At 39.5% G+C, this 21670-nt stretch overlaps 1 protein-coding gene and 1 pseudogene across 1 annotated transcript in view; one reads left to right on the top strand and one right to left on the bottom strand.

The window, feature by feature from the left end:
* Positions 1-6631: 6631 nt before the first annotated feature.
* Positions 6632-11024, top strand: LOC139463635 (mucin-2-like; annotated as a pseudogene).
* A 6616-nt stretch (positions 11025-17640) lies between these two features.
* The window catches only part of LOC139463503 (GTP-binding protein Rheb-like), a 15686-nt gene continuing 11656 nt past the window's right edge, over positions 17641-21670 (bottom strand). Inside the window, exons 7-8 of the mRNA XM_071244773.1 lie at positions 21392-21473; positions 17641-20168 (exon numbers count right to left, since the gene is read on the bottom strand). Coding sequence (XP_071100874.1) covers positions 20079-20168; positions 21392-21473 — 172 coding nt within the window. The 3' untranslated portion in view covers positions 17641-20078. The remainder of the gene's footprint in view (positions 20169-21391; positions 21474-21670) is intronic.

Here is a 21670-nt window from a genome sequence, read left to right as displayed (position 1 = left end):
CCTTTTACGGCAAGTATGGGTTGCTGAAGACCTGTTCTATCCCGGAATCCTCATGTTTCTTCCAAGTCTCCACGGATTTGAGTAACCCCCTGGATGCTACAGGGACATATATGTCCCTCCTCTACAACCCTAGCTTTGAAATCGAATAAAATTCAAAATACATCATCCACACTTATACACTTTACAGTTTTGAATAAGGTGGGAAATTCTCTGTTCTGTGATATCATCCATTGGCATTTTAGGCCAAGCAAAAGTACTGGAAATGACCTCTGAAAATTTGGTACATCGTAAAATGTCGCCATTGTTTACATATTACTAAATCACCACTCTCGGCGTTATTTACAGCATGTTCTAAAATCTAAAATTTCGGATATTTACTCGGAGAAATGCATTTCAAAAATTGCATATTAGTGATCACGGGTATCTGTCTTTTATGAATTCACTAATGATCATTCCAAAACGTCTCCGATTACCCCAGAATCGTTTCGTATGTTTTGGAAAATACGTAAACACGAACGACGAAGTGAACTTTCGGCCATATTGGATAGTTTTTACAAAATCACGTTTACGTACGCCGGTTATGAGAAGCCTGTATCACGTATATTTCAAATTCAGCTGCAATACATACATCCTTGAATTCCTCATACATTTTAGAATCAAATGATCAATGGTCTTTGTCAACAATACAAAGGGCCTAGATGAAATCAAGCAAAATAGGTTAGGAGTGAAAACGAACGCTGTGCTAGAAAAACTGCACTTGTTGGAAATGTAAACAAAGCCAAATTCAGATTTTACAGTGTAGCATTCTCTCCTATTTTGAGCTATCCATTCCTCTATTTGTTCAAGATATTGGCTCAAAATTTTCAGAATATGCATGGGAATAGGATCATGGGAAAATTAGCGAAATTAAAATAGATACACTGCAATGATTTGATATTTTTAACAAAAATTGTCAAAGTTACCGTCCTGTGTGGACGCCATGACTGACACAAAATCACGCACAACGACAACTATTTCCGTTGATTTCAATGAAAAATATTACCAACAAATAACAGTACAAATATTGTCAGAATGTTTCTGATTACTTACATGTCACATTTATGTATATACGATCCCTGAATCAACGAAAGTCCCCTCGTAAAATCCCGCGTACTGTTGACAGTGAACATGTTGTACATATTTGGTAATTTCTTTGAGGTGAAGGGCCTTGAATGAGAGTGCACACGATCATTGAATCATGCTGTTTACAGTTTCAGTTATAATGTAGAATTTGCATATCTATTATACATTTTTTCTCACAATTATTTTCACTTTGGATATTTGTCAATGTTCAAAACGATATCATACGTAAATATAGGCCACAACATGTATGAACGAACCTTTGATAATCTCCTGTTTGTTTGAACATTGTTTACCTAAGAATTGAGAGGTTTATAGTGTCGAATACGATATTTCTTTCCTTTGGACAATTCTTAAGTGTTACAAGATGAAGTGTAAATGTAACTGCAGCATGTACGTATTTCTTGGGATGTGTAATAGTCAATATCATAAGTTCATATAACCAATGACCATGAATGGCCGTTTCATTTTATTTAATAACTAAAACTGATTATATTACTTTAACAAAATGGATAAAAAAATTGGTAAAATATATGCACACATTTCTGAAAAAAATGTTTTGGTCTTGGAATTGTTTTTTTTATGTCGTTTGATACACAGAACAATGATATCTAACGATTCGCCAGGTGTGTGTTAGTCACAAACAATTTACGAATTATTCCTCTCGTTTTGCTTTATAAAATCAATGGGCTCATTCTTTTTTCAATATTGTGATCACAGGATAATAAACTGTTTACTTTATTTCTCCAGGAATTGTAAAAAAGTATAAATATAAAACCCATGCCAGGTACCCGTTGGTTCAACCTTATACGATTATCCTGTTAATTCTATACCATCGCATCTTTTAGTGTGTAATTCGGAGACGAGATGAAGAGAAATACTGACATAAAAATGAACAAATATATGTCCAATATTGAATATAATTTTGGTTGTTTTGAAATATTCTTTTGGGTATTTCATTACGTAAATTGATGCCAAACAGGTGCGTGTCTTGACCAATTAAGACACACGATAAACTATCAAATTATTTACATAGTCAAGACATTATTTACTTGGTGAAAGCAGTTTTTTTATCTTGCGTCGAAAAAGCGTGAAATTCCGTTTTACATATCGAGATTGTCCATACCATGAACGAAAATTAGGGGAGATATATATTCATCAAAATACCAGTGTCGTCTTTCTCCGACGTTATGAAAGACATAAAACAAGCCATGACGTAAAAAAGAATGGTGTTATTTTTTTAGTATTTCATTACATTTGATGATAAGGCTACTGCTCCATTAATAATGGTGCAACATAAGTAAAATTGCACTTACACATTCAGGAGAATGTTTGAATCTATGGATTAAGTTATAGGTTAGATAGGAGATCCATTTCTCTATTACCTCTTTTTTATGAAGTACGATTTCATCATTTCTTATGTGTTTTTTTATAACTAAACGTAAACAGTTTCAACATCGATATTGGTGCTGGAATAGTTTGGTTCCTCGAGAACAAAACACCATGAAAATATATTTCCTTATCCACAGCTAATTCTCCCCAAGTGACCTGAGTTACAATAAACTAGTGCTAAGCATAGCGGAGTTATGCCCCCTTTTCTTTGTATGTGTGTAACCTCTCTGTCGCCTTTTGACGTCATAGAGAAAAATCAGTTTTCGTCATTTACGGCATGCTATTTTTGGAATTGAATGTTTGTCGTCATACAAACGCATATAACATCATTTGATATGTAGTTATGTCGTTCAGATAATAGGCAGTATTTTGTTCACTCACAGTTTCCGCAAAGCTTCTAAATAAAAACAAAAACGTCGCACAGTACTTTTATCGGTGTTCGATAAAAAGCGGAAAAAATACTGTTTTTCAACACAGAATCAATTCTCGGAGAACACTTAGAAGTGTCTTTTTTGAAAACCGGTTTAATAATTACAGTTAAATTTACAACATCAAATAGGAACTTTACACCAAGTATGTGTTAATACACGTCATACAGAAGTGACACCACGTATGTATGTATACACGAGTAACACCACGTATGTACTGTTACACGAGTTAAACCAAGGAGGTGTTTATACACATCATACACGAGTAACACCACGTATGTATGTATACAAGAGTAACACCACGTATGTACTGATACACGAGTTAAACCAAGGAGGTGATTGTACACGTCATACACAAGTTACACCACGTATGTACTGATACACGAGTTATACCAAGCATGTGTTTATACACGTCATACACAAGTAACACCACGTATGTATGTATACACGAGTAACACCACGTATGTATACACGAGTTACACCACGTATGTATGTATACACGAGTTATACCAAGCATGTGTTTATACACGTCATACACAAGTGACGTCAATGAGTGTATGTATACACGAGTAACACCACGTATGTATGTATACACGAGTTATATCAAGCACGTGTTTATACACGTCATACACAAGTGACACCACGTATATATATATACACGAGTTACACCACGTATGTATTGTTACACGAGCTACGCCACCTATATGCTGATAAACGAATTATACCAAGCATGTGTTATTATTTATGTGTACGTATACACGTATGTTTGTATTCGCGAGTTACGCCACGTTTGCATTTAAACAGACTAGGGCTGCAGCGATACAGGAAGGTCACGATACGATACGCATCTCGATATTCTGGTCACGATACGATACTCGATACTCAAGGATAAAAAACAAGACTTAAAGCATGTCAAGATTGAACCTTTCATGATTTTGGAACAGTCAAAATTATTCTATCATAACAAGACTACTGAAGTTGTTAAGCTTCAAAGTGGAACTTTCTCTAACTTTCCCTCAAAACAATTCAAAGTTCAAACACCAGAAAATAATTAATGTACTTCACCAGTGATACAACTTCAAAAAAATTTGATGCAATAGTCGAAGAAATTGTATCTGAAATTATTGTTTTATCGGGAATAATATATTCCAATATCGTGTTACTTTAGTTGCAGCTTTTACTATGTATATATATATTTAAAATTATAAGAACCACAAGCGTAGCATTTTGGTACTGGTGATTGCTGTTGCAGGATATTTTTACGTACGGAACAATTTGACACGTTAAAGGGGCACTGATCTAACGCAATTCCCCGGGACTGGTTGTTGCCTTTGTTATTGTTTTTTCCCAGTGAGTACCCGGATGTATAGCAGAAATCTAGACTAGTTCGCGACCTCTGCTGCGCAATTCGTGAGCGCATCAGTCACTTTTATGGGTAGTAATAAGGGTGTATGGTCACATTGATCAACAAAATGAAATACAGTTTTCGAGATAAAAAGGAAATGTAGGTATCTTTGTGGGTAGCATCGGTAATGGTGACGAAGTTTTGATAAGTCACTTGCTTGGTAATTTTGCGGTTTTCGTTTACACTAGTTTGACTTGCAACACAAAGTAAATATTTCACCAGAGCATTGCTTTTTTATAGTGTGTATATTTTTTTACTGCCAAAATGTGTAACATTTTCAAATTTATTCAAACTGATTAAAAAACATTTCCATTTGTATTAGTATGATACCGAATTCCAAACATTTTAATGTTTAATGTCATCACCAAGAGACTGAAAATGTTACGTTGAAAAGTACATTTCTATGTTGTTTGGCTTCTAATCCTACATAATGATCTGTTGTCATGTTTGTATGCCCTTTTGATCATCTTAATCAATCTGGACAGATTTTTTAGTCAAAATGACTGAAATATTTACACATTTTATAAATTGCCTGAGAGAATCACATTTTACAAATTGACTGTAATATATGCACGCTTACAAAGGAAAGACATGTGAAAACAACGTCTATCGTGCATTGAAGAATTTCCCAACCAAGACGTAGAGAAACATGAACGAATCGGTTCAAATGAAGGAAAACAAAATGCAAATACCATAATTGCAACCTACCAAATTTATGTGTATAAATTTTAGGAGCTTCCTTGCTCGAGGAATGTATCCGTGAATATCCACACAAAGGAACAATATTCCACTCGTCCGCAGCTGTACAAAGAAACTTATTCGATGTCGCGTATTTTGTAACAATCACATATTTTAAATGATATATATCGTTTCGGGATATTATAACCCGTGTTCGTTTCTGAACTGATCACTTGGATTGTTTCAGGTGTTTCACATAGGTGTCAAGTCTCAAGGGTCGGCTGAGAAAGCCCACGTGACAACTGTTTTCATAACGTCCACGGTTCCTAAAAACTCCATTGAGTGATAGATAACAATGATCAATCAATCAACGTATTATCAGTTAACCCTTTGAACAAAGTATGTTGTTTTTACATCGGCACTTCACGCCATATGAGTGTATTCCCTTTGTTTTAGTAAGCCTAGACATGTAAACACTCACTTTTGACATATCCACTGTGCAAGATAACAGTAATTAATCAATCAACGTATTTTCTGTTAATCCTTTGATGACCTGGAACGATCCGTTGATTTACAAAAAAAAGTAAATCAATTGATCATTCACCTCTTGCTGGTCTGCCACGTGCATATTACATAACACACATTTCACCTCACTTCGAACCTGGATTTAGATTGAATAATTACCCCAGACACAATAAATGCCAAATGGGAACCTTTGTCAGGTAATCTAAGTGGTGCTACCACTAATTGTACCTGTAATAAATTCATTAACTGAGCATCAAGTGAATGACGACAAATACACAAGTGTAGGGTTATACGAGAAAACGTGGATGACAACAAGGGAGTAGTAATCGTATTATCGACGCAATCTGAAATCCGAAAATGCTTTCACTGCATAGATTCTTTTTTTAGTATTAAACTATAACCATCTGGGGTATTTCCAAATCCGATTAGCTCCGCCTTTCTTTTTGTCTGTTTGTTTAGGCTGAAGAAATTAATTAACATGCGCCCTTTGTCGAAATCTTTATAGATCACAGTTAACCAATCAGTGTTTATGCAAAAATTCGTAAAACACATATTGCCTCCAGCCTCCAAGTTTATTTAGCTGTCCTTGCAGACGGTAGCCCAGTCTCTGGTCACGCTCAGTTGCGTTGCGTATCATCCGGGTACTCACGGGGGAAAAAACAATAACAAAGGCAACAACCAGTCCGGGGAATTGCGTTAGATCAGTGCCCCTTTAATACACGTCATACACAAGTGACACCACGTACGCATGTATACATGACTTACACCACGTATGTGCTTATACACGAATTACACCAAGTCACACAATGCGAAATCCACACCCGGAAAGACGGGATCGAAAATGCACCAATCAGAAGACAGGACCAGAGTTGTGCTTTCTCTCCCATTGAAAATACCTTTTACTATGGAAAAGAAACACAAGGCTCGAGTCGGTTTGAAAAAAACCTGGGCTCGGACCAAGCACCGAAACGGACCAATCAGCTTGCAGAGTTATGGACCAATCAAAACATGGGGCATTGCGATCCACTCCTCTACTATAAAAACAGCGAAGCCACTAAGACACGTTCAAGCGCAGTCAGCGGAGATGGCGTCAAAGAAGTCATCTTCCCGAGGCAAGTGAGTTAACCGACTTTAAATGTCCAGTTTCCACCCTTGCCGAATTAGGCTGGTATTATCGAGTTATATTATGGCTGGACTAACGAGTCTATGCATGGTCCAATCTAAATCGCGTAACGAAATCAAAATCCGGTTTGTAAACCGTTGTGCAGATTTTTGTCGATTGCAGGATTTGCAAAGCTTATGCAACGCCACCTCGGCCAATTCTTTTCATGTTTTTAACCAAGGTGCTCACGTAATTTGATGCACTTTGCTATGTTTTATCACAATATAGATATTGATTATTGACTGGGTGCCGCCATTTTGTTTGAAGCAAATGTAAGTGATACAAGAGGCGGAATCTGATTGGTTCATAGGAGAGGCATAGAAGGGACACAACTCGTAATAACCACTGGTGGCGCTACAATCGAGCCCAGAAATTCCAGCCTAGTTCGGCAAGGATGGAAACTGGAGTCTCGTAGTCCCTTGCCTCGGGAAGATGCCTGAAGTTAGCAGTGGGTGCATTATTCTTTTCTGTTTATTCAATTTATGTCCATCAATTTTGTCAATTATAGCATAGTCTAAATAAAAGTGACAAAGCCCTTTCCATATTCATGAGGAATCTGCCAAAAGCAGAGTCGATTGTACGATTCAGACTAAGTCAAGATCATGAGCATGTGTTTATGAAGAATCACAATCGAATAGTGATGATACCAGGTGTTCGCGAAAATGCGAGGGTATCAAGCCCCCCCAGTGGCACCTGTCACAAACACATGCAAAGGCAAGAAAAAAACGTGGAAACATATTGTACAAGTCAAAATAGGGAATTGAATTGGACAAAATTTTAGTCACTGATGTGTCAAATTTGGAAATGTCTTATTTAAGTCTACCATAAAACCTTTTGAAAGGTAATAGTTTTATCTTATTGGTATGGTTTTACCCTGCAATATTGCAGACGTATGACAGATCGAATTTCACATCGGGAATAGAACCAGGGTCTCTTCCGTGAGATAAACAGAAACTTTAATCAGTAGGCTGCCCTTTTGTACATTGAGAAAGGTAACACAAACAAAATTGTTCTGTTGAGATTCAGTAGAGGTTCACTGAATTGTATTTGGACAATGATTAGTTGTCAGGAATGTAGTACTATTTAATGTAAGCAGTGGTGAGGAAGTTAATATATTTAGATGCTCAAATTATCCGTAAACTTCAGGAATAACATTGATTGATGTCAAGTGTTAACAGAAACGTGGCATATTCTGTGATGTTCTAGTGACACTGGACTGGTCTAGCTTTGTGTGCAGGAAGCGCGTTAGACTATACAAGTGGTGCCTGCGTGTACCTGTCATCTCACATTTCATCTGACATTAAATCAATGTAATAATTTTATTTATTTGTAAACCTTTTTTTGTAATACAATTGTTGATTGTACACCATTTGTTGGTTGTTTGTTGGTTTCACACAAACTTCTTATATGTACAGACGTGTGTGCGTGTGTGCGCTCTTGTATTAGTCTGGACTGATGCCTATTTTGCAGTGCTAGCCCACCTGAGATACCATGCCGGAGTTTAAGATGAATACCCCACTCAGACACAGTATACTGACTCCGTGCCAACCAGTCCTTGTTTTAGCCCCTTAATGCCGAGTGCCAGGCAGGGTAACAACAAGTACCATCTTGAAACGTCTTTTGGTATGACGTGGACGGGCCTTACACTCTCCAGGCAGACGCTATTCCACTAGACCACGGAGTCGGTCCTAACATAAACAACCCAACAGACCACCTTTCAGAACATTTATTACTAATTCTAAAGACAAAGTCTTCTACACAAATTTATGTACAAGAAATTTTACAAGGATTATGATGAATCAGTGTATGATACACGAGCAAGGTTTCTCTGGAATCAATAAAAGCTACTAAGATAGATATTATAGTCATCAAAGGAAAGTTAGAAAGATGTGATATAATTCTGTCTTTTAGGAATTCTTTACCAACACCATTATTATAATTCATACATCTTCAAAACCTTTACTTGTACATATGATAAATAAGTAAGACAAACACTAATTATAAATAATCATAAATATTTATGAAATCTCATTCAATAATGTCAACATGCACCAATATTCCGCCAATCAAACCTGGTGAACACAAACTTAAATTGCACGTACCTAACTTTAAGTTAGTGAATGAATAATGTTCAAAGCCACAGTCCAAAATATTCCAGCTTATTGCTGCAGCCTGTAATAAATCAAGTCTGGACCAAACAAACCCGTCATCAAAAGCACATCAAGAGTCACATGTCAAGCCATCAGGGTGCAGTGAAACAGTCAAGCAATCTGGGTGCAGTGAAACAGTCAAGCCATCAGGGTGCAGTGACACAGTCAAGTCATCTGGGTGCAGTGACATAGTCAAGCCACCTGGGTGCAGTGACACAGTCAAGCCATCTGGGTGCAGTGACATGTCAAGCCATCTGGGTGCAGTGACACAGTCAAGCCACCTGGGTGCAGTGACACAGTCAAGCCATCTGGGTGCAGTGACACAGTCAAGTAACCTGGGTGCAGTGACACAGTCAAGCCATCTGGGTGCAGTGACACAGTCAAGCCATCTGGGTTCAGTGACACAGTCAAGTCATCTGGGTGCAGTGACACAGTCAAGCCATCTGGGTGCAGTGACACAGTCAAGCCATCTGGGTTCAGTGACATGTCAAGCCATCTGGGTGCAGTGACACAGTCAAGCCACCTGGGTGCAGTGACACAGTCAAGCCATCTGGGTGCAGTGACACAGTCAAGTAACCTGGGTGCAGTGACACAGTCAAGCCATCTGGGTGCAGTGACACAGTCAAGTAACCTGGGTGCAGTGACACAGTCAAGCCATCTGGGTGCAGTGACACAGTCAAGCCATCTGGGTTCAGTGACACAGTCAAGTCATCTGGGTGCAGTGACACAGTCAAGCCATCTGGGTGCAGTGACACAGTCAAGCCATCTGGGTTCAGTGACACAGTCAAGCCATCTGGGTGCAGTGACACAGCCAAGTCATCTGGGTGCAGTGACACAGTCAAGTCACCTGGGTGCAGTGACACAGTCAAGCCATCTGGGTTCAGTGACACAGTCAAGCCATCTGGGTGCAGTGACACAGTCAAGCCATCTGGGTGCAGTGACATGTCAAGCCATCTGGGTGCAGTGACACAGTCAAGCCACCTGGGTGCAGTGACACAGTCAAGCCATCTGGGCGCAGTGACACAGTCAAGCCACCTGGGTGCAGTGACACAGTCAAGCAATCTGGGTGCAGTGACACAGTCAAGTAACCTGGGTGCAGTGACACAGTCAAGCCATCTGGGTGCAGTGACACAGTCAAGCCATCTGGGTTCAGTGACACAGTCAAGTCATCTGGGTGCAGTGACACAGTCAAGCCATCTGGGTGCAGTGACACAGTCAAGCCATCTGGGTTCAGTGACACAGTCAAGCCATCTGGGTGCAGTGACACAGCCAAGTCATCTGGGTGCAGTGACACAGTCAAGCCATCTGGGTGCAGTGACACAGTCAAGCCATCTGGGTTCAGTGACACAGTCAAGCCATCTGGGTGCAGTGACACAGTCAAGCCATCTGGGTGCAGTGACACAGTCAAGCCATCTGGGTTCAGTGACACAGTCAAGTCATCTGGGTGCAGTGACACAGTCAAGCCATCTTGGTGCAGTGACACAGTCAAGCCATCTGGGTTCAGTGACACAGTCAAGTCATCTGGGTGCAGTGACACAGTCAAGCCATCTGGGTGCAGTGACACAGTCAAGCCATCTGGGTTCAGTGACACAGTCAAGTCATCTGGGTGCAGTGACACAGTCAAGCCATCTGGGTGCAGTGACACAGTCAAGCCATCTGGGTTCAGTGACACAGTCAAGCCATCTAGGTGCAGTGACACAGTCAAGTCATCTGGGTGCAGTGACACAGCCAAGTCATCTGGGTTCAGTGACACAGTCAAGCCATCTGGGTGCAGTGACACAGTCAAGCCATCTGGGTGCAGTGACACAGTCAAGCCATCTGGGTTCAGTGACACAGTCAAGCCATCTGGGTGCAGTGACACAGTCAAGCCATCTGGGTGCAGTGACACAGTCAAGCCATCTGGGTGCAGTGACACAGTCAAGCCATCTGGGTGCAGTGACACAGTCAAGTCACCTGGGTGCAGTGACACAGTCAAGCCATCTGGGTTCAGTGACACAGTCAAGCCATCTGGGTGCAGTGACACAGTCAAGCCATCTGGGTGCAGTGACACAGTCAAGCCATCTGGGTGCAGTGACACAGTCAAGCCATCTGGGTGCAGTGACACAGTCAAGCCATCTGGGTTCAGTGACACAGTCAAGTCAGGCCTGAGCACAGGTACTCTTTAGTTGGCTCCCATCTCAAGTATGGCTTGTCAAGGACTTTGATAAAAGAATGTTACACTTAAATATAAATAGTATCAGCATACATCCAACTGCAATGCTACATGATTCACAATGCTGTACTGATGGTCAGACACATAACATACTATCATGTGGCTTGTTTGCAAGAAACGTGAGATTTATTAGCCAAGTTTGTCATGCAAGTTTGTCTTCTTTTTGACAAAGAAGGTTAAGTTTGACCAGGAGTCTAACTCCTTGCTTAACATGTCTGAGTGAAGAAAGTATTTCCATGAAAATATAACAAATTTGGGATCTTCTTTTCTCCCTGACCATTACTCCAAAAAGATATGAGACTTCACAAATACAAAAGTTTGATCTAAGTTTCAGTGCATCCAAATTCTGAAAACTGAATTTATGTTTACAAAAGATAAAATTTAAGTACATCATATAAATTGCATGTAAATTTTAACGAAACATATCACCTGAAAACCACCTATGATGAGATGTTATATGGTCAAACTATATGCACACTAGATACATGTCCATTGAAATGGCTGCAAGCATGGGAAAGATAAGGCAAACTATCTGTTAGCAATTCAAACATACTTGTTCATTACTGTGTCAAAACATATCCTACTTGTCTCCCGGAGTTCCAATACAGCAGCAACAATGCTGGCCTGGTAAATGCATTTTTACTCATGTTTTTATTAAGTATGGGGCAGACGTAATTCAAAAATTAGGAACTTGTGACTCAATAGTTTTCCCTTGCTAACCATCTTAAAAAAGTATGTGCAGTATTCTCATCAATGAATGATATGATGTATTCATCTCCCATTCCAAAACTATTTGACAAAACAAAACACTTGATTATCTCCAAGTAAAAAAATGTGATCCGTTTGCCAAACCGGCATTTTAATGTCAAGCTCATAAATTTGAGACAGGTCTCAGTAAAGCATGTTTTCACAAAACCAGCTTATGCTTCGTATAGGAACAGTCTTCCTTGTCAAAATATTGAATATCACTGAAGCACCAAAATGCCGGAGCTGACATGTAGGGAAAACAAAATGCATAGTGGCAGCCATCTTGGATGAGGGGAAGCTTCCCTCATTCGAAACATGAAGTTCAAAGTTGTAAGTAGCATGGCTTTGAATATTGTGGCTAAATTCTCGATTGTGGGACATTAGGGCTGTAATTATTGATGACATATTCATATTATTTCAGCGTATTCTTGTAACAAATTAGTATTGTAGGATACATTGTCACTGAATAATTTGTTTGTGTTAAGTGTTGGGATTACTGGATACATTGAATTGATCTTTCGTCTTCACATTGACGGCTGAGGGAATCCCAAGATACATCATCAATGTTTTGTACCACATAGAAGTGTATCTTAGGAATACATTATCAATGGTGCCAAACCCTACCCAGAGCATCTGGCATCCATACATCTGTAACTAGTAAATTTGGCTGTGATTTTCACAAAGAATGTTCATACACTTAAAGGTGGATATTTTCTTGATTTGTCACTCTTTGAATCCAAAAAAGATGAAAAATAAATTACGCAGGGTACAGCCCTGAAGTATTGGCATCCATATACAAGATAAACATATCATGGCATCCAGCGTACAGCACTACCGCATCTGGAATACCACTTTCAGGGCATGGCATCCAGCGTACAGCACTGCCGCATCTGGAATACCACTTGCAGGGCATGGCATCCAGCGTACAGCACTGCCGCATCTGGAATACCACTTGCAGTGCTCGGCATCCAGCGTACAGCACTGCCGCACCTGGAATACCACTTGCAGGGCTCGGCATCCAGCGTACAGCACTGCCGCACCTGGAATACCACTTGCAGTGCACGGCATCCAGCGTACAGCACTGCCGCATCTGGAATACCACTTGCAGGGCATGGCATCCAGCGTACAGCACTGCCGCACCTGGAATACCACTTGCAGGGCACGGCATCTAGCGTACAGCACTGCCGCATCTGGAATACCACTTGCAGTGCTCGGCATCCAGCGTACAGCACTGCCGCATCTGGAATACCACTTGCAGGGCAAGGCATCCAGCGTACATCACTGCCGCATCTGGAATACCACTCAATAGGGCTTGGCAACCTGCCAATCTCATTAAAATCAGACCTTAGTTCTCGCTACTGCTAAACAAAGATCTGATGACATCCCAGGAGGGGTCACATCATCTGGCCAATCAGAACATCGCTTACCAAATCATTTATGTGACAGTCGGAATGTGATTTCTAATCAGGCATCCTCGAAAACTTTAACACATGGTATTCCGAACGATAGTTACGAGTTTAACGACTGAATCCATACAATCTAGACCACCAATAGCCATTCCAGAATGTTCTTTTGTTCAGGTTTCATATTTTTAATCGAGAATTTCTCAAAATATGTTTCGAAGCGTAGACTCCCAATTTGAAATTAGCTGCCTTCTGATTGGTCATTCCATTGGTCGGTCAAAATTCGCGCCAGGTCGGTCTGACATGACCCCTAATTGGATGTCCTCAGATCTCAGATCTCGAGAACTAATATGATCTGATTTTAATGAGATTGGGCATCCGGCACATTAAAGGGTGTTAACACCCTCATAACCCATGAGGGCAAACAGTAAAATGCATCCTAGGAATCTTGGAAATGATATTCCGCAAATGAAACACAAGGGGTCATGACCAACGGACAACCAATCAGTAACCACAAAAATGACTACCAAATGTATCCCAGGATGTTCTCACCCATAGTGTAATAAATGTAGCAACATGACACGTAATACCAACAAATGTATAATCTTGATAAACGATGTATAATGTCATGTCTTGAGAGTCGTTTGTTTCTTGCTTAATATAACGTCTCACTCGGTAATCTCAGAAATATTCCAGCTATATTACAGCATCAGCCTGAGAGGTAACTCTGAGAGACACATTTCTGAACAGTGAATTGCAGTTAATTCCTTAATCAAAATAGTCTTATAGTCTATTTCTCCCACTAAAGTGTCAAGATGAAACAGAATATTATTCATGCCTCAGGTCATGATAACTTAATTATTAGATTTCCATCCAACTTTGTAAAAATTTGAAATTGGAGACAATTCAGTTTATGTGTATGAATACTGGTGAAAACCTTATAATTGATTTATTATGATTTTAAGCATAGGACAGGTTCACCTCAACAATCGCCATACAAAGAGTACAATATTTCATGATTACCTTTAGTCCTAACGAACAGAACTGCCTGCTGGAACACAAGCCAACTAGTATCCTATAAATTCAAAGTATTTACAAAATGATAATATACTAAACAAAAAGTTCAGGATCACCTGATTCTTACATATTACTAAAGTTAATTGGTCATGTCATGGCAGATTAACTACACAGTGCCGTAGCCAGCAGGGGGGAAGGGGGCAGTTGCCCCCCTAGACTTTTTATAGAAAACAGTTTTATTAAATTGGGGACAAGTGATACTTGTACAAATATTTGCCCCCCTGTCAAAAAAAGTTAACTACGTCCTTGTCTTAGTGATATAAGAGAATCAGGTGATCCTTAACTGTGTTTAGTAGTATACATAAGAACGAGGAAGCTTACACAAGGTCACTTTATCAGCATATGACAGAATCCTAAACAATCAGCGCCACAACCATTCTACAAATCTAAACCACAAGTACAGTGTACCCTTGTCATGTAGAACTCCACAGAGTAAATTGGATAGATGATATAACATCACCAAACCATATCATCTCTGATGACCAGTCCTAGAACTCCAAGAGAATGTAAGGCCAGCCTCCCGCACCCCTCACTGGAGCCACGGGCATAACAGCTGATGACTTTTGTCTGACCTCGTTACACCCCCATCAGGTGTTTGACTGATGGAGATTGGGAGGATAAGTGTGCAACTGATTAGTGCCAAATTCAATCAGCTCACATGTACTGCATGTGACACAGTGTATGCTGCATGTGATACATGTATGAGCGAAATGTGGAGTTGAACAAAAAAGGGAGTGAGTCTGGTTTAATGCCCCTTTGAACAGTATATATTCAAGTTGTGTCACCTTGATGTTGGAGGAAAGCCCAAAATGATGCAAGTCTAAGATCCATACCATTTTAATGAAACCCACAGGTACGTGTATGGTGCTGACAAACCAAGAAACATTATCAGGGCAAACTGGGATTTGTACCCATGATCATAGGTTTCTGACAAGCCTAAAGGACGCAACTCACAGCGAATTGCAACGTCTTAGACAAGTGGGTCGAACGCTAGCGCAGCAAACATAGTACCAATATAACATAAATCAGAATATGTATGTTAAGAACTGTATCACTATAAATGATGAAAAACATGTTTCAGTATATATGTTTTTGCAAACTGATGCCAAGTCCAAGATTTATTCCCCTGTGGTATGATAAAGCTGATGAATATTATGTCTTGATGATTGGGTAGCTCCCGATTTAAAGGCATACACTGATACACTTTTCAAACTACACTTAATGTAATGATACATTTCCATACATATATCCTTAATTCATCATCATCATCATCATCATCATCATCATCATCATCACTCTCATTATATTCATCATTATCCACATACACTTCATGTTCCCGTGGCAAGGAAGCTAACGGACTATAAACTTCCAGTTTCTACCCTTGCCGAACAAGGCTGGAATTTCATGGCTCAGTCGTAGCCCCACAAGTGGCTTTTACGAGTCATGTCCCTTTTATTTCTCTCCTACTGACCAATCAGATTCCACCACTCATATCACTTGCATTAGTTTCAAACAAAACAGCGGCGCTCTTTCAAAATATTCTGTTAGCTTAATGGAAGAAAGGTTTCACAATCCCTGCCACACAGACACCCAGTGCATGTGGACTGGGACAAAACACTTAAGCACCTTCATTAAACACATGAAAACATTTGGAAATTCCAGCATCGTTTGGACTTTTATTTAACTCCCTTGCCTTGAGAAGATGCATATACTTTGAAACTGAGTATAGGAATCTGGAGTAAAATCATACGAACAAAGAAAAACGTTTGGTTACATTAAAAATATCCAGTTGATTTAAATTTAATACACTATTAACTTCACATTAAAGAACACATCAAGAGCAAACAATAGACATCTAGGAATATTAAAGACCGAAATCAAAGGAAGCACATTTTTCAATAATAAGTCAAACAATGTGACTGTCCAACAGATAATAAGGACCTTCACTAATACAAAGTGTCTCATATTTAGATGGTGATAAAGTCATACCATCTTAGATCTACAGCACTATACCTGGCACTGTCACACACACTGTCATAGTACCACGGCGACTGTAGTGAGTGGAGCGACTGAGTGGTGTGAGGTGGGTGTTACACCGCTTTTAGTAGTATCTAGCAATATCATGGAGGGGTTCACCAGAAATGGATTTCACATCCTGTACCCATGTTGGGCATCAAGCAGGGGCCTTCGCGTGACAAGAAACTTACAATCCCAGGTATCTGAACCTAACATTGGCCATCAGGGAGTCTGTCTGAACCTAACATTGGCCATCAGAGAGTCTGTCTGAACCTAACATTGGCCATCAGGGAGTCTGTCTGAACCTAACATTGGCCAAAAGGCATCTGCCTGAACCTAACATTGGCCATCACGGAATCTGCCTGAACCTAACATTGGCCATCACAAAGTCTGTCTGAACCTAACATTGGCCATCACAAAGTCTGTCTGAACCTAACATTGGCCATCAGGGAGTCTGTCTGAACCTAACATTGGCCATCAAGGCGTCTGTCTGAACCTAACATTGGCCATCACGGAGTCTGCCTGAACCTAACATAGGCCATCACAAAGTCTGTCTGTACCTAACATTGGCCATCAGAGAGTCTGCCTGAACCTAACATTGGCCATCACAAAGTCTGTCTGAACCTAACATTGGCCATCACAAAGTCTGTCTGAACCTAACATTGGCCATCACAAAGTCTGTCTGAACCTAACATTGGCCATCACAAAGTCTGCCTGAACCTAACATTGGCCATCAGAGAGTCTGCCTGAACTTAACATTGGCCATCAGGGAGTCTGTCTGAACCTAACATTGGCCATCACAAAGTCTGTCTGAACCTAACATTGGCCATCACAAAGTCTGTCTGAACCTAACATTGGCCATCACAAAGTCTGTCTGAACCTAACATTGGCCATCAGGGAGTCTGTCTGAACCTAACATTGGCCATCAGAGAGTCTGCCTGAACCTAACATTGGCCATCAGGGAGTCTGTCTCAACCTAACATTGGCCATCACAAAGTCTGTCTGAACCTAACATTGGCCATCAGGGAGTCTGCCTCAACCTAACATTGGCCATCAGAGAGTCTGCCTGAACTTAACATTGGCCATCAGGGAGTCTGTCTCAACCTAACATTGGCCATCACAAAGTCTGTCTGAACCTAACATTGGCCATCACAAAGTCTGTCTGAACCTAACATTGGCCATCACAAAGTCTGTCTGAACCTAACATTGGCCATCAGGGAGTCTGCCTGAACCTAACATTGGCCATCAGAGAGTCTGCCTGAACCTAACATTGGCCATCACAAAGTCTGTCTGAACCTAACATTGGCCATCACAAAGTCTGTCTGAACCTAACATTGGCCATCACAAAGTCTGTCTGAACCTAACATTGGCCATCAGGGAGTCTGCCTGAACCTAACATTGGCCATCAGAGAGTCTGTCTGAACCTAACATTGGCCATCAGAGAGTCTGCCTGAACTTAACATTGGCCATCAGGGAGTCTGTCTCAACCTAACATTGGCCATCAGGGAGTCTGTCTGTACCTAACATTGGCCATCAGGGAGTCTGTCTGAACCTAACATTGGCCATCAGGGAGTCTGTGTGAACCTAACATTGGCCATCAAGGAGTCTGTTTGAACTTAACATTGGCCATCACAAAGTCTGTCTGAACCTAACATTGGCCATCAGAGAGTCTGTCTGAACCTAACATTGGCCATCAGGGCGTCTGACACAACAATAAGGTCCATCACGAGACTGCGAAATGAGGCCACGCTTGACTGCTTCAGTTGATTGTGAGACTAGTCACTCAAGGATTCAAATTAACATAAGTCTGCATGTCTGAGACTTGTAAACTTCATGAAGGACTAGTGACATTTCCTTGTGGACTACCATGTTCACCATTATGAAGAAGACAACATTGTAGCACATCATTTTTCGGACTTGTGAAAGTATTATTATTTCTGACACTTATATGTCTTATCTGCCTGGCACTATGACGGCGTGGGACAGTTTCACACAGTGGTGACAGAGACACCAAAGCAAGCTGATCAACAGACAACTCCTATGTTATTATCCTTTACAATGTTTCCTGCATATGTCGTCCTGCTCCTGTCAGCAGTACATCCAGCAGGTCCACACCTCCATGCTGCATAGTGATGAAGTGAGCATCAGGTTCACCATCCTCTTCAATGCCTAACAGGCTAATGGTTTGAAACACAATAAACATTTCTCACATTGCACTTATAGCACAACCACTAACTTTAGTTGGTGGCTCCAATGACCTAAGCACCCCACCCCATCTCCTATAGACTAACATTTAGTCTCTGAAATCTTATACAGTCGTGCCTCGTTTATACGGACACTTGCGTCATTTCACAATTCGTCCGTATAAACGAATTTCCGTATAACTGAAACCAGCTTCTTACTGGAAGAGTTACTTCCCTTCAATTATGCAACTCATGACAAAATTCCTTATACATATTGTTTTTATTAATTTCGGCGAAATCGTGTGTGAAGCGATCGGAAGATCGCACAACTCACCGTTATTAACAGCAACCACGGTCAGAATACCGCTATTGACGCCTTGAAACGAACTTTAGTTGACAGAGAATGGATACATATATCATAAATGACATACTTTGACTCGTTAAAAGTCATATTTGTTTTTGTTTGACGATTCTATGTCAACATGAAATTCTCGCGTATTACACAATATCCTTTTTGACTCTAAAAATATAAAAAAAATCCCTATGCATCCCCTACAAAAAAAGAAGATATTCTTCTGTCATACATTTTTTTATTCCAGAAAAGCAAACTGTGTTAATGTCCATAGAATATGGTACATTTTAAGAGTGACATTTTCATGTCAATTTCATTTCATTTTTTTCCCATCTACCAGCTGCCTCCTGACAAAAGTCTTTAAAAAAAATAGGCATGAAAATCAAGAACTGAAAGACATACTGTGTACAGAATATCAACCTAGTTAAAAAAAACAGTTTGCAGTCTGAAATTGCTGTTCAGTCTTCCCTGGGTGCTTCAGACACATTAACATACATCATCTATTGTAATTGTATAAGCTACCTGCTATATCAGGGTCTTGCTAGCAATGTCATTAACTCAGGAAAACGTAACAGAAAGATGCACCGATTCAGTTCACCATGACACAGATAAAGAAAGGTTTCCATCTCTGAACAACGAAGACAATGAGGTTTTCATGCATAACACCCTTCCTACTTCACACTTATTCCATTCAGAGAGAGTATCTGGAAAAGTCTCACAAGCTTCTAAAATATGATCAGTAAAGTTTTTTTCACCACAGAAGCACTGCATATTTGATGAGCAAACTGTAATAGAATCAATTAGAATCACAGCTATATACACAGGTAGCAGAATCAGCATTCATTGAAGGAGAGGACTAGAGTTTCTTTATCATGATTATATACTTCTAATTTAGATACATGTTATGAAAAAATACAATTCAAGTCACAAAAAAGGTTTATTAAAAAAAATATTATATTTTGACATAAGGTAGTAATAAGTAATAAAGTGAATTATTTTAATCAATATACTGGTATTTAACAAGAGAGTAATGTCATATAAGACACATATAAGGGAGAAAAATTAGATACTCTCATATATATATATATATGACATTCATCAAAAGAAATGACAAGACAGCGTTTCTGAGACATATGTTGCCATGGTAACTGTAGACCCTCCTTGGTTCCAACTGTCCTTGTCTGTTGCAGAAGCAGTGATATGATGTAACGTGTATAACTACCAGAAGTCTATGATAACACACATCCACTCTTCTCTTGCCCTGTGTTTTCTGACCGCTCTATTCTTGAGATGATGGACTTGAAAATTTCTTCTACTCTCTGAAATGGCAACTAAATTATGTCAACATTCTCTCTGGCAATACACTGTCATCCATTAAAATCACAGCAAACAGTATGAGTATGAATACTGCAGCATGAATATGAAATTATGAATACTGTGAAATTAATCTGAAAAAATGCAAATACCTCTTAGATTAATAAAGTAATGCATTTTTTATCAGAAAATAATTGAGTTGTCATGTCAGGATCACTGCACATTATGGAAACAATATAATCTATTAAATTACAATACACCAGATCAAAAATTTAGTGCTAGACTGGGCACCATGTCAGTCACACTGTTATCATAAATACATAGTTGTTTGATAGGCATCACTTAGAAGTTGACGGATGACAAAGTAGACACAATTTATGGATAACAACCTCTTCTTACAACGGTATAAGGATATATACCGAAACGTCGTGTTTACAGTTGTTATCCATAACTTGAGCCTTCTTTGAATACATAGCATTGATAATTTACATGAATTTATTACATGCTAATTGTGTTACAACACTTAGAACCTATAAAATCAGTTGATGTGCCCTATCTCAATTTAATATGTCTCTGTTGTAATTTCCTGCTATTGATTTCAAATGTCGGAGAGAAGTAAGTTTTGGTGAGAAAAGTAAACACTATTGTTCAATGAATCTGGTACTACTATGGTATTCAAACACATGATGTTGTTTGATGATTATTGAGATGGCATTCTTTAACTTCAAAGTAGGACTACTCACAATAATTTCAAGACAAAGTTTAGGCTGGTGGAAGGCATTTGCATTGATTTGGTGCTGCATTAATTTCAATGATTTGTTAAAGTCACGTTATGACATTACAGGTGTAATGAGTATGGTTTAATGTCGCTTTGAACAGTTTTTTCAGGTTTTCAGCTTAATTTGGGAGGAAAGACCCAAATGATTCAGGTTTCCGGTGTTAACCACCTTGGTGAAACCAACGAACACGGGTGCCGACAAACTTGGCAATCCAGGGTTCGAACCCACAGGCATAGGTTTCTGGTATGCGCAAGTGATAGTTCATGGAAAGAAAACATATTTGATCATATTTGTAGGTAAAGCAGTGGCAATGTGTGTTTTATTTATGTGAGTTGAATGCACACATACTGATATGTTTTATTTATTTTCAATAATGTATTCCTACTTTCCTTTTTATAGTTTACATAATGATGATAATAATCAGCTTATGGGCAGTAAAAATATCCCACCTGATTTTCTTTAGCTGAAGATTCCAGAAATGGCGCCTTCCAGGAATCTGCTAATTCTTTGCCTTTTTCAAAGGACACCTCTCTGGAGCAAAAACACATACACATTCTACACTCTTCTTATAAAACTGGACAGATATCATTATGCTTACTGATATTTCATGCATTCAGTACGTACATCATTTAAATGATAGTGAAATTAGTCTCAACTTAATGTCTTCAGCATAAAATCTAACAAGCATGAAATATGCATATCCTCCACCAATATGACATGTCCGGCTG

This window comes from Haliotis cracherodii, unplaced genomic scaffold (assembly GCF_022045235.1).
Source record: "Haliotis cracherodii isolate W230 unplaced genomic scaffold, xgHalCrac1.p SCAF_16, whole genome shotgun sequence".
In the NCBI taxonomy this organism is placed as follows: Eukaryota; Metazoa; Mollusca; class Gastropoda; order Lepetellida; family Haliotidae; genus Haliotis; species Haliotis cracherodii.
The sequence above is the reverse complement of the archived record's forward strand: the minus strand, read 5'-3'. Positions and strand labels throughout refer to the sequence as shown.